Below are 18,115 nucleotides of genomic sequence, written 5' to 3'. Positions count from 1 at the left end.
TGCCATTACCTTTGTGCTCTCATAACAGAAGATTATAATTGATATACTTCCTCATGTGAAAAGTTTTTTAGCTACTACCATTGTCTTGCCAATATGCTGTTTTAGATTTCGGGTTTCGTTTAGCAGTTGAGATCGTTAGTACTTGGTTTATTTATTGATATATGGTGTTCTAATTAGTGGAATATATTTGTCGGTTTTGGCAATTGTAAAATTTCAGGCTTTCTAATTAAAAAATGGTTAAAAACAAGCTTAAAGACTACCCAATCAATATATCAATCTTATTGTGGTATTACTTTCAATCAAAGACTTCTTAATTAGGTCACAACCACCAGACAATAAGCACACTTCGTTAATAAAATATAAAACACGATTCAACACAACATACACTTGAACACAATTAACACATGTCGTCATCATTCTTAATTACCTGACATAAAAACATCAGACATCTTACAATTCATCAATAACTTCTCTTTTTAATCGGTAACTAGGTAATACCAGCTACACACAGACAACACATGATAAAATTAACATTTCAAATAATGAGAAATCAACTTAAAATTGATTTTAAATGAAATCCCCAATAGAAAAAAATTACCAAGATTCAACAGTCTCTAGGCACTACTGATACTATGAAATATTAGAATCTTAAAGTCTGTTGATATCAGTTAACTAGAAGAGGACGTTTCTTTATTACCGAAATCTTATTCTCATTATAATAAAATGGACTGGGGAAGAGGTTTGTCCCTATATAACTCTCTCCCAATACATAATTTTCATATGTACAATATATTACATTAAAAAACAACTCAAAAAAACAAACAATAACTTATGTCATATACAGATATTGATTCATACACAGTACGGTACACACAATTTTTTTAAATACTCTGAAGGCAGGAAAAACTATTTAGAAATGTTTTGAATGCTGAAGGAGGTCATGAATAAAGATTGATTTAGATTTGACAAAAGAAAACATTAACGTGTCAACTGAAAATTTAAGTTTGATATTTGTGAAATGACAGAAAAAATTCAATATTTCACAACTGTCCCCAGGCAATGAAAAATGAAATGAAATGAATGAGTTTTCTGTCCTACTTTTCTACACCATGTGGACTAATGAAGACAGGCAAGCCATGCAGGGTGCAATGAGGGAAATTTTGCCAGGACAGCAGCATTAGCCTGCTCTTCTTCAATTTCTAACTGTCAAGGGATCTTTAATGTGAACAGCCTGTAGCGTACAGGCCCTCGGCTTATTGTCCGATCCGAATGACTTGACACTTTTTCCATGTCAGCCCCTCTTACCTACATCACTGACAGGAGGAAACCGGGTTGAAAAATCTGAAAGTATCATCTCGACCTATGGCAGGATTGAACCTGGACCTTCAGGTTAGCGAGCAAGCGTCTAACTCACTGAGCCACCGTGGCTCCCTCCCCAGGCTAGGAAACAAGGGATTGATTAAATATAAATATTGTTACATGCTTTGGGCCACATATAAAGAAGCTGTTAGAAAAAAAGACCTTGTGGCATGCACTAAAAAAATCATCAAATTCCTACTTGTCCAAAATCTCATCAATAAAAATACACAGTTGTATATCACACTGATAATAGAAATAGATTCCTAGCGACATTTATTGATTATTTTGATCATTTTACCCAGGCCAGCCCTAATCATAAGTCTATCAGTATGACATTTCATGTCTTCCTGTGACAAAATGATATTGTTTACGCTTCAGAGAAATATTATAAATTACATCGATCATAGGTGTTAATAAGTTGTTCTAAACATGAAGTACAAATTTGATTGATTTCAATTTACGATTGCTTCACAATTGCACCATAAATCTTGTCTACAAAGTGTAAGCAAAGTACTGACACAAAGAGATACCCCTTAAAAGTAGACCGTTGTTTGTTTGAATGCCAGGTTAAACGGTAACAAACCTTTCAATAGGCTATGTAGGCCTTAAAGTGCAGATTTCTTCATTTCAAATCAGGGTTGTCTTTGGAAAATAATCTAAGCAATTTTATTGAAAGATTAGCCCAAATGATCATGCATCTGACTCAGTCACTCACGCTGTTCTGTTACTGATAAGAATTTCAAGAATTCAATCATGAAAATTTATAGTGAAAAATACTGTTATAAAATGTAAGAACTTACGGAAATGGGGGGCTTGTTGAGCTACAGCATTCTCACCAAACTGATCATTTAATAAATGAAACAACTATCCACCCATCTCTTTTCAAACTCGGTAATTTTTAACATCGCAACCTTGTTGTTTACTTTGCAACTTCCTCACTTCCGGACACACCAGAGAAGTAAGGGAAGTAACCTTACTTGAATATATCTTTGCTTCAGACTACTAATAATACATTCTGGTATTTTTATATTCATTATGTGTATGCCAATGATATGTATACGAGGTCGTTTCCTTATTCTTTACTTTCTGATTCAAGGCTTTTTAAGGACTGTACTCATCCATATTTTAAGTAGCAGCTTCACATAATTATAATGAGTTTGAAGGGTTGGGAATAGAGCTAGATTAATGTCAAGGTGACATGACATCTTAAAGGGATTGTAAAGAGGTATTCTAAAATTTTTATGAGTATCAGGGACACTGATAGCATCAATTTACACCATTCCAATTTTCATTCCGACGTCTGTGGTACTTGCAATTCCACTAAAATTAACGCATTTTATAATGTCACTGGTGCAAATTGATGCCATCAGTGTCACATAAAAAGTTTGGAAAACCTCCTTACAATCCCTTTAAGCTTTTTACATAGAACAAAATGGTGGTTGTGGGCAGTGGGGTATTTAGGGGGAGGTCCCCTGACGCCCTATCTCCACTACCCTCTAGAACACAAAAAGAAAGCCAGGTGCTCAGATGACCTTTATAAGCACTTTCAAGGAGAAAGGAGCCTTATGGAGACCCCTGTGAACCCTGCATCAATAAGTAATAGGATATCAAATATTCCCCAAAGAATAAAAAAAATTGGAAAACAAAAATATTTATTTTACTATATTCTGTATTTACAATATTACACATTAACAAATAAATAACAAATTTCAGAACTACTGCCTTTGTGTTGATATTATTTTTGTTTTATTGTGAATTGGAATATTAGCTTCAAAGATCTCAGACAATCTTAGATACATATTGAAATAGGTTTACACAGAGAGAAATATTCATCTGAACAGTCTTGGTTAAAATTTCTAGGATGAAAATTTTTGCTTTTTCACATTAAATGTGAATTCATAAAACCTTTATATTCCAATTCACTTAAAAATAAATCACCTGTAAAGGTAGAAGTTTAAGTCCTACATTTCTACACTGTAGGCTATTGAAGAAGGTAATGCCATGCAGTGTACAATAAGCAAAATTGTACCAGTATAGCAAAATCAGCTGCTCTTTTTCTATTTCCAACTGTCAAAAGATCATAATTCAAAAGGATATGTGCATCATTCATTCAACTAATTGTACCTGAGTCTCAAAAGCGGGATTTTTTGGTTAAGCTAATCTAAACGAAATTGTAATTTAATTTAAATTAGATTGTCCAGATGCTATCACTGTCCCAATGCACATTTTTTTCAATCCTTTATGGACAATATTTTGTTCCAACGAATCTCTGTCAAAATTAGTGACATGAATATTGTGTTTCTGTATAAAGGGTTGAGACAGTAACAGTCTCTGACCCTTCTAATAATGTTATCTAGACCTATTCCTCATGTCCATCAAGAACTTTATATTAAATACATAATTCTAATGTTCAAAGTCTACTACTCATTAATATCACGTTACATTACAGACCAATAGATCATCAAGAACTTTATATTAAATACATAATTCTAATGTTCAAAGTCTACTACTCATTAATATCACGTTACATTACAGACCAATAGATCATCAAGAACTTTATATTAAATACATAATTCTAATGTTCAAAGTCTACTACTCATTAATATCACGTTACATTACAGACCAATAGATCATCAAGGGATTATAAAGGGATTATAACAAGGTAACAAAAGAAATATTAAAACAGCACCTCAATTGAAACCCTTTCTGCAAGAATTAAACTAGAATAGTATATTGAATATGAAAGTGTTACGAGGTTTTCCCTTTCTTATCTGTATCGGGCACACTGCTACTGAACCATTCATATTTCAATCAGACATCTGTGGTTCCTGCAATTCCACTAAAACATAGCATTTGATGACGGCACTAATTTGCAAAATAAGCTTCATCACATAAGGCCCTTCACAAAAAGTGAAGTTTTTGTAGAATTGCAGAAACCACATTAAAAATTGGAATGGTGCAAATTGATGCTATCAGTGTCTAAGATATACATACAAAATTTAGAAAACCTCTTTACAATTCCTTGAAAGCCAAATATATAAAGGTACATCTAATTTCAATTTTCATAATGAGTCTACTTATTAATATTAACAGGTTTTCCTCCAATTCTTGATTAGGCTAACAATAAGGCATAAAGGCCTTCCATTGAGGTTTCATTTTAATATTTCTTTATAATAAATAGAGAGATAGATATACAATTTTACAAAAAAAAATATTGAGGACGGACAAAAGTTCAGAAAAAAACACAATATCATTAACACTCAATGTTACACATAAAAAAAACTAAAATGTTGCTATGATTAATGAAATATAATAAATAAGAGTTTTACATCTTCAGACATGTTTACGAAGATCTATTTTCACTATTCTACATTTCTAAGTTTCTTGTGAACAGAGACAGAACCTTGACAACAGTTCAAATGGAATGAAAAACTTGGAATCTTACAAGAGTAATGATTTAACCACTTCTTGCACCAACATAACATATCATAGTTTGAATCAATCAAATATTAAGATAGCTTGCCAGGCAAGGTAATATACACCCACTTGCAGCTTTGATTTTAAATAAAAATATTTAGCAGTACAGTAACAATCACCATTATGAAATATTCAACCTTCAGTCATACACTTCTTAGGAACTATTTGGGACGATACTGTATAATATTACCAAGTTTCGTCAAAATCTGTCAAGAATGTTGCCTTTTAGAGTGTTTACGAGCAATTGTGGACGGACGGATGGACATGATGGAAATATACGCCCCCCCATTTCATTTCATAAAAATTGAATAATATTGACATATATGAAATGATGAAATTTAAATATGAAAATATATGAATTTAAAAAATAAAGGCATCACAAACTTATGACAAAGTATATAAAGATAAAAGATGAACTATAAAAAAATTCAGATAAAGAGTCATTAATACAGACAATGAGGCAATAATTGTGCACATCTGTATATAAATCAAAGGTAGAGCAGTCCATTTTATTTTTCAGTTGAATAAATAATAATTGAAACTGTACATTATGTCATGTTCATTAATAAAATTGTACTTTATTCAGTTTGTATATTATCAAAAAATAAAGTTTGTACCAAATTACATTATTCAGCTTGTACTTTATTCAACATGTACATTATTCAGTTTGTGCATTATTCAGAATGTACATTAATCAAAAATAAAGTTTGTACCAAATTACATAATTCAGCTTGTACTTATTCAACATGTACATTATTCATTTTGTACATTATTCAGTTTGTACATTATTCAGTTTGTACATTATTCAGTTTGTGCATTATTCAGAATGTACATTAATCAAAAATAAAGTTTGTACCAAATTACATAATTCAGCTTGTACTTATTCAACATGTACATTATTCATTTTGTACATTATTCAGTTTGTACATTATTCAGTTTGTACATTATTCAGTTTGTGCATTATTCAGAATGTACATTAATCAAAAATAAAGTTTGTACCAAATTACATAATTCAGCTTGTACTTTATTCAACATGTACATTATTCAGTTTGTACATTATTCAGTTTGTACATTATTCAGTTTGTACATTATTCAGATATGAGGGCTAAACTACTATCAACAACAAACTATATAACAACAATCTTCACAATGACAAGCTATTATAAACTCTTTACCATTTATCTTATACCTTGACTGCAATAGCAACCTACCTTGTATCATGATAGTTTTTAAATAAAGCGATTTGATTGGACTGTACGCTAGTGAATACAGTCAGTCTGAGGCTTCAACAGAAGTCTGTGAACACAAAGACATAAGGTTTAGATTGGGCTCTGATTGGCTGTATTTGCTGGCATACAATCCAATCAAATTGCTACACTCTGTGATACAAGGAAAGTGACTATTGATGTCCAGATATAAGACGAAGTTTGAAATAGCTTGACATTGTGATAGTGTATAACAACAGGTCCTTGATTGATTATACATAATTCTGTCTCTAAACATCTACAATTGTTTTTAACATACAATATATCAATTAAATTAAATTTGAGCAAGTTTTCATGATTTTAACACAAATCATTAATTAAAAATGCAAAAATCGCAGCTAGTTTACTTTTGGGCCACCTAGCTATAAAACATTTTAAGAAACATGGCTATTTTTTGAAGGATAAAGTACAAGATTTTATCTTGTCCAAATTCTTATTCCTGAATTAATCTTATAATATATGAACGATATTTATAGGCTGAGAGCACATATAGCAAAACACAAGAGATGTAATAATAAACTAAGTAACGTTACTACTGATTCAAAATTCAAAACGAAACTTGAAATCCAAAACAACTTATTGGCAAAACAATCGTAGCAGCTAATTTCGTAGAACTTTTCGCATGAGGAATCAATAATAAGTGAGTAATTATTTCATAAAAAAGTGGTATCAGGTGTCTAAAAGCCTAAGCACACTCTGCTTTCACCTTTTACCACACACAATATTTTGTTATTAAAGAAGTGTGCTATACCATAATATATTCCCTTGTGTATTTTGTTATAAGTCTTGTATGAGAACAGATTTTCCTATCGTACAATTATACTAGAATTATTCTTTGGCTATAGGAATTTCATTATCATCAACAATTAAAGTATGCACTATACCAGTTTTCCGTTTTCCACTACTACAAGCTTTGATATAGGCAGGATGAGAACAAATCTGGAAGTGGGTTTCTGTTCCATCGTCCACAAACTCGCCCTGAAAATAAAATTTTAGAATGAAAATTAATCAGAACATTTAGAATCTTATGTCTTATGTAATTTTTATTTAGGATCTGATGCCTGGCTAAAATGCAATTAGTTCTTATATCAATCTGAGTACACGTGAGCCTGATGACATCATCATTATTTTGTTGACCCAGCTGTAAATGGGTACAGACTAAATCATCTTTTTGCATTCATTCATTCTGTCAACCCAGTTTTAAATTAATATCAACTTCATCAATTTTCTTACCGCAGTTTCCATTTTATCTCCATTCACCCAAACATCTAATGTGTCTTTTTCTAAAAATAGAAAGCAGAGCATCAGACAACTGAAGTTTGACAAGTTTAACAGTATTTCCTTATTCCTTTAATTTAGATTTGTTAGTTCATCTTTGTAAATGGGTACTGAATAAGTCACCTTTCCTCATTATTCCAGTAAGTATTTAGGCCTATTCAAGGGCAATAATTCAAATACCATTCTTTGAAAAATCGAGACTAAACGAAGTATCTCTATTCTTATATTAATAATGGTCTAGTGAATTAACCAATCAAACTGTTTCTCACCTAAAACAACTCTAATAGGATTGCCAGAAATCGTTAAAACCCAGGACTTCATAATCTTACTCTGATTTTCTTTAAATTTCTCGAGAGGTTTGCCATTCACCTCTAGCGTATATTCATAGGCAAAACCAGTCACAGCGTCTATAGATATCACTAACTTGGCTTTTCCAATGTTAAAATGTTCTTTTCCTACCAATTTAAACAACCAGTCTTGTCGTAAAATTTCCTGGAATAAAGGTCAAAGAGGTGCAAGTCGACACGACAGGGCCAAAACCTCTGTAGTAGGTAGAGATAAGATGGTGTTCTGTTTCTCAAATATTATAAGGCCTATTTAAGGGATAGTAAAATAGGTTTCATATACTTTTCATGTGTTTCAGGAGCATTGATAGCATCAATTTCCAACAGTCATAACTTTATGGGTTTTGCAATTTCATTAATACAAAGAGTTCAATGATCATGATTCCCAAAAAGGGGAGAAAATCACTTAGTTTTCAAACATAGCTATTTCTCTTTCTCTTGTTTCTCTTCTTCATTAAAAGAATATAAGAATGCACAAAACGATTCTAGTGAACCAGGGAACTAAAGGGACATAACTCTACTCACCTCTCCGTCCACCCTAATAATACGTTTACCAGTGGTCGTACCATGTTCAAACTCTACTTTATGAAGGCCATCACTCAGACCAACTTGCCATTGAGCCACTAAATCAGACATCTGTAATAACACATTTAAAGTTATAATAAAAGTTTATAAGTAACATTTAAAAGTGTACATTTCTAAAGAATACTTAGGCTATAGGAGACCATTTACAAAGTATATCCTTCTCTATACTACCTTTACTCCTGATTTTGCCATTCTTTGGTAGAGCTGCCAAACACTCACAACAAACATGACAAATAGGAACGTACACATAATAAAAAACACTGACTTGAATACCGGTAATTAATTTTAAAATTTCAAGAGACCTTACTGATATTGTGGACAGTGCAAAAGAAGGTAGCCTTATGAAATCAATTCAAACTAAGCCAAACGGTTTGGTTGGAGAAGGATATCATTCACCCACCATGCTCTAGCAACAGAGTGCCATAGTTTATTAGTACAAAACTGTCAATGTGGAATTTGATCTATATGATCTATATGATGCCATTGACTAAAGAGTAAGGTTACCAAGGTAAACATTAATAAATATTCCAATTACAACTTCGATTTTTGTGGAATTTTGCAGGATCTTTTGACAGCCCAGTATTCCAATACGTCTTACCTTGAAAATAAAACCTAAACCCCCCAAATTCTAAGAAGATTCTTGAAGAAATACAGAGAAACTAAAGGAGTTGATCAATTTCCAACAACTTCCACCAAGGCATGAAGTTTGGTCTCATCGATCGATATAGACGCCCTTAAAATAACAACAATAGCGGATACACTAAAAATGCAAAAATTTACGATTAAACAAAAGTAAACGAAAGATAGTTTTCAGTATTTTCTGTTGTAACTCAAAGTTTATGAATAATATAGGGCTCCTATTTGTGCAAAGAATTAGTTTGGCTTATTTATAACTGAGACAAGCAAACAGAGTATTGCCGAAATTATTGAAACAATTTTATAGTTTCGTTTACTTATATATGCATATAATTCTCTAATTGTATTGTGGAAAAGCCGAATTTAATGGACAGTGAACTTATCAATAGGCTGATTGTATAAAAGGGGAGATAACTATACATTGGGAAAATTAAAGGGATAGTGACCTCTAGATGAGAAAAAATTTTCAAAGATAGAGTATGCACCAATTTTCTTGTATGATTTGTCTGGTTTGAAAAATCCATATTTTAGTCTAAGATTAATACATCTGAGGCTTTATTCTCAGTAACTTCACTAAGATATGAAAAATCCAGTTTTTAAGGAACAGACTACAGTAATCTGATTGGATAATAAAACTGCATTTAATATCAATTTTAGTGATTGACCAATCAAATGACTTGAAAACTAAAATCATTTTAATTTAAGTTTTCGAGAAGGCTCCTGAATGATTTGGTGAAAATATCTAAACTAATATGCAAATAGGCAATGAGAAAGATTTGCTAAGAACAGTTGCATTGGCTTACTCTTTGTCGATTTCCTACTGGCAAGGGTTGTGCCCTGGTGTTAAGTATACAGGGCGTTGGTTTATTGTCCCATCTGAATGACTAGAAACTTTCAATGTCCGACCCTGTGACCTGCATCACGGGAAACTTGGTTGATACATTATCTCGGACCACACCAGGATTGAACCTAGTCCCTCAGGTTAGCAAAGCCACCTTGATTCCTCGTAGTGAGAGAAGGGGTACTGATCTAAAAACAGGTGGGAACCATGGATCCAGAAAATCTAACAAACAGGCCCTGTAACTACAGATAGAAAAATTATGACAACCGATCGATTCCATTACTGCAACTAAACACCATACACCATTGTCCCTCTAGATATATTACTTGTCCCTCCGATAAATTACTTGCCCCTCCGGATATATTACTTGCCCCTCTAGATGTATTACTTGCCCCTCTAGATATATTACTTGTCCCTATAGATATATTACTTGTCCCCCTAGATATATTACTTGTCCCTCTGGATATATTACTTGTCCCTCTAGATATATTACTTGTCCCTCTAGATATATTACTTGTCCTTCCTGATATATTACTTGTCCTTCTGAACAATCAAGTCTGGCTACGGGCCTGCTAACAAGTAGAAAATGAAAGATGGGTTGGTTTGTAAAAATCATTTAATGAGACCAAAAGATGCATATTGTATATTACATTGACTGTCAATTACAAATCAACAAAAAGACAAGAAAAAAAAAAAGATATACATTGAATTTTAACAAGAAATTATTCTACATTAATCTGTTAGTCAATATAATAATTTCTTTAATTTCAAATTTTTGAAAAGAAGATTATCATCAGGTTTTTGTAAATAGACTATCCTACACATAGGCATAGTTTGAATTGTTGCCTCTAGTTTTTTGTCTCTGATCAGACAACTGTGTTGAACAATGTTGGCAAAATTCACATCAAGAATCTGATTGGTTCACACCATCAATGCCATAACATAAAGTTACGATGTTCTGATTGGTCCATAATTTAGTTAAAATGAAAAAATCAACCAATCACTGTTCAATATTATCTTTCGTGACTAAAATTTCTGACAAGCCTCAGATTTAAATTTCATAAAGTAAAGTTTCTTATGAAACTGACCTAAACATTGTTGTAGTAGAAGTTCCTGATTAGTCCAATATAGTACCAGACATGTCTAATGGAGTTTTTGTTTAACTGACGGACTCAAATTTTTGTAGTAGAATAATATTAGTACTTAGCACTTAATAGACGAATTAAATAGAAGCAAATAGTCAAATAATAATACAAATAGTTATATCTTATATAATTATATACAAAATAATGGAAAATTAGATTGCGGAATAGGTTAAAATTATACATACTGAAAACCAGAATTTCATTCTTAACAATAATTATTATATCAGTTAACTCATTAGCAAATTAAATGAATTAAGAGCTATATATCTTATTTTTCTAGTTTCTTATAACACTGGACATTTTTTGTCTTATAAAATAAAACTGGACTAGTAATAAACAGATCTTGATATTACCAGAAAATTAATCCAAGCAGATGAAAAAAATATAATGGGATGAATGAATAAACCTTGACACTTTGGAGGGGGGAACATTTACATTTGGTAGAGTTAATAAGGTATGGGCAGGTATCCTCAGTTGACACTTACTGGAAAACCAGGAGGGAGAAGAGAAACTTAGACTTGTGGGAGGGGGGTAACTTTAGTTTCGACCTAAGTAACTTGAGAGGAAAGCCATAAATCAAAACACTAATTTACCACAGTACTAGTAATATGTGACAAATTCTGTTCCCTTGTGGATAAAAAATCAATTATACCCCTTTCGCACTGCACAACTGAATTATTGAATTCGGTTATAACCGAATAGAAAAATCCGATTCAGTTCGGTTCGATTCCGTTCGGGTTGCTTTCGCACTGCAATCCTATCTGGATAGCTGATTTTGCACTGCCGAGTCAAGTTATCTGGATAACTTTATATTTTTAGTAACACATCATGTCACGTGACAAAACATCAAAAACCAATATGGATGCTGGCAATTATAATTGGAGCAACGACGAAATTCGCTGCATGCCTGCTGTCTGGGGCGATACTAAAATTCAAGATGAATTAGATGGCATGAAGAGGAATAAACATGTTTTTTCAACTATTGCCAACTTGTTCAGATTAATAATGCCAGCTCTCATCCACCATTCCGACCTAGGTTGCACCCACAGTTGACGGGACTGAAATTCCTTGTTTATAAATAAAAAATATGAAAATAAAAACAAAAATATTTTCTGTTTCCTCTTCCGATATATATCCATTCTTTTCCTAGACAATTCGTGTACTTTATTAATCCCGTCAAATATCATTATAACGTCCCCGCCAACAGGAGCCATTTTGAAGTGCTTATACACGTGACACCCCACGTGATAAACTTATCCGGATAACTTCTTGTTTGGTTTCGCACTGCCACTTATCTGGATCGTATCCAGACGAAATCCACCTCTTGAGGTAGATTTTTCTATCTGGATAACTTCAGGTTATAACCGAAAAAGTTTTTTTGCCAGATAGAACCGAATTATTTTTGCAGTGCGAAAGGGGTATAAATCTAGCTGTTTCAACAATTTCAACAACTTATTAACAGTATCTTAGCTTATAGTTAAGGTTATATTTTATACTGAATCATAATTGAATGTTCTACTTTCTTCAAATCACTAAAATTTATTGCACAAGTAGCCATTATATTGAATATATTGCAAATTATATATCAACTATGCTATGTGCTTTTACCTTAATCTTAAATGTTAACATTGTATGTACATAGTGACTCTTATAACAATAATATTAATATGGAATATAAATTCAAAAATTCAGAAGAATTTAAAATTCTAAAACTAAATGAAATGAAGTTTTACGTCATACTTTTCTACACCATGTGGGCTAATGAAGACGGGCAACGCCATGCAGGGTGCAATGAGGGAAATTTTGCCAGGACAGCGGCATTAGCCTGCTCTTTTTCGTTTTTCAACTGTCGAGAGATCTTTAACATGCACAGCCTGTAGCACACGGGGAATTCTAAAACGAAGTCAAAGTAAAAATTCTTGAAAGCAAATATGGTATAATACTTGAAATATACTTTTAAACTAGACTCTAACTTCTGACTTTTAAGATAGGTAAGATTAATCATGAGTGCTCATTGGACTAAAAGTCAGTACTATTTTTAAGGGTGAGGTGTCTACTTTATGTTAAATCAAAATTTGATCAAAGTATAAAGATTTTGTTATAAACACTACAAGAAACTAAACCAAAAACAACAATTACCTTTGGTATGGGGGGTTAAGTTCATCTGGATATCTTAAAGGTTTTTGAGTTGGTTTGACATTTAACCCTTGCTAAACCACTTTGTGCTAACTATTATCGATTGTATTATATAGGGTGATGGTGTTGAACCTGTTTTTGTAGGTCAAATCAACATTAACATGTTTCCAGAAAGAAAAATTAACATCAATAGATAGTTGAATAGTTTTTTTTCCTAGCCTGTGGCACATCAAATCTCCCCAGCAGATTGCAAATGTCCCCACATGTCCCTAAGGTTGAAAACTTACAATATAGGGAATACATGTAGATGTTTTCTACTGGAGCATTGCAATCTGAAAATATTCATTTTCAAACATTGTGTCAATATGTGTTATTCATATTCATCATGAACTAAATCTAGATCAATGAAAATATCTAACATTGTGATAGAATATTGGCCTTTTGGATCAAAGGTTAGATGCCTAAAACCAACTCTAACTCCCTTGTGATATGATGAAAGAGAGAAGGATTTTAAAAAAGGTGTCAATTTGAATTTTATACAGTGAATTGGTGCAGAAATTGGCTTTTACTTATATATTACTTAATAAAGTAATAAAGATTTATTTACGTAAAAAAATGATTTACTAAACTGATTTCAAAGAAAAGAAAAAATAATTATCACAATATCATTTCTGTAAAGACTGAAACTATACAAGACTTACAGATAAAGAAAAATAAACATATTATAATGCAATTGATTCAGAGAGTAAATGGAATAAGATCAAATCTGGACCACTGAAAGATATTATGACACAGATAGTTTAACATTATAACATTATTTCAGAGATCATACTGGTAAGCAGAGGCTTAATAATTCGAACTTTCAAACTGACACATTATATAAGCTAATAATTTCCTTACATATTTGCTTTTCGAACTGATAGAGCTGAATTTCACATTTTCATTCATTTTCAGAATTCAAATCAGAAGTCTGGCCACGTATTCTCGAAATAATCTTAGCGCTAGGATGTCCTAGAATCAATGTTAGAGGATAATAGCCTAGAACATCCTAGCATTTAGATCGTTTCGAGAATACTGGGCCAGGTTCTCAGGCAATTCACCTAAAAGTACGTCTTTTACATTACTTTAGTTGTAATATAACCAATTTTAAAACAAGGGGCTCAATGCATCAATTTCATGGTATGTTAAGTAGAAAAGAGTGGAATTTATAACTTTTGTGGCCACAAAAACGATACAAGTAAATAAATTTGGAAGCAAATAAAAATATTTCACACATGTACATCACTAAGATTTCATTTTTCCTTGGAATATCATTTTTCTCACAAAACATTTTTCTCCACTTTTATACTTATTCTGCATTCTGTGGCCTTATTCTTGATATTATTAACTTAATATCATTTTAATCTTCCAATCATCTGATTTTAAAATTAATTTTCTTATCCATTCAAATTACTTAAAATATTAGTATATTAGTTAAATTTTCAAGAATAACGTCTCTGATCATGGACAGTAATTGTTGCAATCATCAGGGAAGTTTCTCAAATCACAATTTAGAATAAATTTAGCGTTTCTGTCCTTTTGATGGTCAATCAGTACTATCACTAAACTTGGCTTCAGATTATATCTTATACAAATATCATCCAATCAGTTTAATCTTCTTTTTTTTTGTCAAATCTGAACTGACTGTATCTTTTAGTTTAGAAGCATGACCCAAGATCTTTTAAAAAGACAATTTGAATTCAAAGAAAAATGTAATATTAGTGACATACTTTTTATATACAATTACCTTTATACAATTCATAATAACATATAGGTCAAAACAATCAAAAAAAAATAGAAAAAAAAAACAAAATAAAGAATAATTTATGTATAAAAGAAATAACAAAAAGGTGATAAGCAAGGCCTACTTAAAATAATATATCTTATACACTGGACTGAAATCAATTGTAATTTGTTCTAGGCTACACATGGAAAGAATTGGCTACTATTTGTGACCAAGTGAAAATCTACAGCAGGTATAGCTAAAGGCTGTGTGTTATGGGCTGCTAAGAATTTTCACCATCAATACCTTAAAAGCATGTTACAATCAAATTCTAGAAAAAGTTAGTACATTGTATCATTGAGGTCATCACAGATAATATATTATAATTGGAACCATGGACATAGGTGTTGAATACAGTCCACGTAATTTCAAAATATCTTATAAACATTACTTAATACAAGAGAAAAAACCTCTTATTCTTACATGTGCATGAAGGTTCATCAGACAAGCTCTAGGACTAGAGAATATAAGCCCTGTTTATCTTGAGAATAAGAGCACAAACTACTTTGTGGAATACTTAACTTACATCAAAGAATCTATTGTCAGTTTTTGACAAACAGAAGCAAGAACCAAAACCTGCATATAAGCTATGTATGAACGCTGACTCTGTAAACAGGGTAAAAAAAAGTGAAGCTAAGAAAATGCAATGAACTATCTGAGAATTTAAACATTAAATAAGCCTGTTATGTTGCTAAAAAAATACATAACCTTAATTGCTGTTTATGAAGCCTTAATTAATGAAGAAATTATAAAAGAAATAATATCAAGAAGAGGTATAGGACTATAAGGATATTTGGTTTGGTAAAAACTAACGAAAAAAAGAAAAAGAAAAGATAAGAAAACAAGTGACGTAATTTGAAACAAATTCACATTTATGCACAAAACTAAGTGTTGGTAACTTCCTAACCTAAGATAATGATAATAAATGCAAGGCTGCTTGAAAAATAGAGTGTTTTTAGTAAAGGCTTCTAATATTGAATCCATTTAACATTTGCTACAGTCAATTCAATTCTAAAACTTCAAACCACTTTCAACCTAAATAACTACAGAGTTTTAAAAATGTCTTACTTAATTTAGAACATAATTAGATCATTAACGAACTTAATAAATCAAGAAAAAATTTAATTATTTAGTGAATACACCAATGTTTATGAAAACCTATCTATGATGTAAACACTTTATAATACAGTTCATAGATACATGTATAATATTATGGAAGGTTATATTTTATTCTTCTGTTGGCTAGTAGAATTCACATGGTAATCAACCACACTAATATTGGCTTAATGCTGAATTTAACTTCATTTACATATTTCCCTCGAACTTTGACAAAAACCTTCATTTTTCCACTTGGATATTTTTTTTTCAAATACATAAGTCAAGATAATTTCCATTACACCAAAGTATATGGTTATCAAAACTTTGAGAGAAGTTTCAGAAGATTGGTTTACCAAAGTGGAACTTTTTTCCTAAGTGATCTCCCACACTGCCTGCTTGAAGAGTATAACTGAAGTCTTCTAATGCTACCAGGGCACTAGACCGAATGAAAACCACTCCCTAATACATGAAACCTAGTACTATCATTTGACTCAAAACTTACAAAAATACACCGATTGACCCAATTCTAGTTTGATTGATAGCTATGTGAACTCTCTATATAATTCTATAACATTGGCAATATGGAATATAGTACAACACATACAGAGTAATAATTCAAACAAACCAAGATTTTTATACAAATTTTCAACCTTGGAAGCTAAATAATGCGCCATCATCTGGGACTCATTCGAATTTCATTTCTCTAAAACTTCAATTATAAATCACTGAAATTGAATGAGCTACAATCTTTTTTTTGGTTTTAAAATAATTGCTTGTATATAAAATGTTCATGAAATGGTAATGAATAGATTTAGAGTTATTTTCCTGATTTTTGGAGTTCAAAATCCAAGTTTTCAGTATCTTTTAAGGTTTACACAAATACAAGGGACATAATTAGAATTTGAACCACTCATCTTCCTTTTTTGTATCATATATGTTAAGCCAATGGTAATGAAAATCGGTCAAAATATTGATCAAATAAGAAATTTGATAATCATCGGCAGGATCAATTAACGCACATCATTTCATTAGATAGATATATTGGTGATTATAGATCTAGTATTGATTAAGTAGAATAAATGATTAAGACTAGTTGACAGGAGGTTAACAGCAGACGCCCATTAACTCTCGAAAGTACTGGCCGTGGCATCAGATTTATTTTGTTCCTTGCCATCTCACTATAACCATTGCTGTTTCAAATATTACAACTGTATTTCAACAGTTGGGAGGCATAATAGCACAGTCGAGCCATAATATTTGCACAAATCATTGTACTATTCAAAACCAACTTTACAATATCAAGCTATTATAAACTTTATTAAATACATAGCGCGTAACAGCTTGACATTGTGAAGATGATTCAAAACATAACAGAAACAATCAACTTTATCTGAGTAGAGTAAATAGTAATGGAACTATACAAACTAGACTTATATTGTGCTCGTTACTTCTTAATTAACCTTATTGATGTGTTATTGTTTATGAATCAAACATACCTTTAATACAATATTTCAACAGAGTCAGTCTAGTACCTGTTCACATGCTTTCCCTATAATTTTCATATTGTATAACGGTTTGTATTAGTAGAATTACATTAACTTTGTAAAAACGACATAATTGATACTTTGATGGCATCAAAAACTAGCACACATAATAAATGACAATTCAATTTACTCATTTCAAACTTACAAATAATAATTCCCTTTGCTACTTTCATTTTGTTTCAGACCCATCAATTGAATCAAATACCCATCAAGCACATTATATTATGATATTAGAGAGCTAATTATGTACCATTGATCTAGACTACAGTAAGAAATGGAGAAGTGAAAGAGCCATGACAACAGGGGAATTGAGGTTATTTTAAAACAACAAAGATAACAGTTAGTTATGTTTTTCATTGCATCAGACACTTCTGGGTGCCTGCAAAATATTCTTGAAATCTCCAAAATAAATTTGGTCAACTTCAGCATATTGATGTGATATTTAATGATCAGTGTTTGTGACACACCACACTTTTCAAGCCTCCCTTATGTTGTTGTCTTACAGTGGGCAATATGGGAAAGGTTCTTAGCTGTATTCCTTTCTTTCTAATTGAAACCATTGATGAATTATTAACTTATCAATCC

At 31.6% G+C, this 18,115-nt stretch overlaps 2 protein-coding genes across 2 annotated transcripts; one reads left to right on the top strand and one right to left on the bottom strand.

Moving 5' to 3' along the window:
* Positions 1-5,391: 5,391 nt before the first annotated feature.
* LOTGIDRAFT_115980 (hypothetical protein) lies at positions 5,392-5,673 on the top strand (the record flags this gene model as incomplete). The annotated part of the gene is made up of 1 exon (XM_009054556.1): positions 5,392-5,673. One exon carries the CDS (start codon positions 5,392-5,394, stop codon positions 5,671-5,673), a length of 282 nt encoding a protein of 93 aa, XP_009052804.1.
* A 1,256-nt stretch (positions 5,674-6,929) lies between these two features.
* On the bottom strand, positions 6,930-8,359 carry LOTGIDRAFT_115761 (hypothetical protein; the record flags this gene model as incomplete). Its single annotated transcript, XM_009054555.1, has 4 exons — positions 6,930-7,079; positions 7,335-7,384; positions 7,649-7,871; positions 8,249-8,359. 4 exons carry the CDS (start codon positions 8,357-8,359, stop codon positions 6,930-6,932), a joined length of 534 nt encoding a protein of 177 aa, XP_009052803.1.
* Positions 8,360-18,115: the final 9,756 nt, after the last annotated feature.

Source organism: Lottia gigantea (assembly GCF_000327385.1).
Source record: "Lottia gigantea unplaced genomic scaffold LOTGIsca_22, whole genome shotgun sequence".
NCBI lineage: Eukaryota > Metazoa > Mollusca > Gastropoda > Lottiidae > Lottia > Lottia gigantea.
This window is presented reverse-complemented; position numbering and strand designations above follow the sequence as displayed.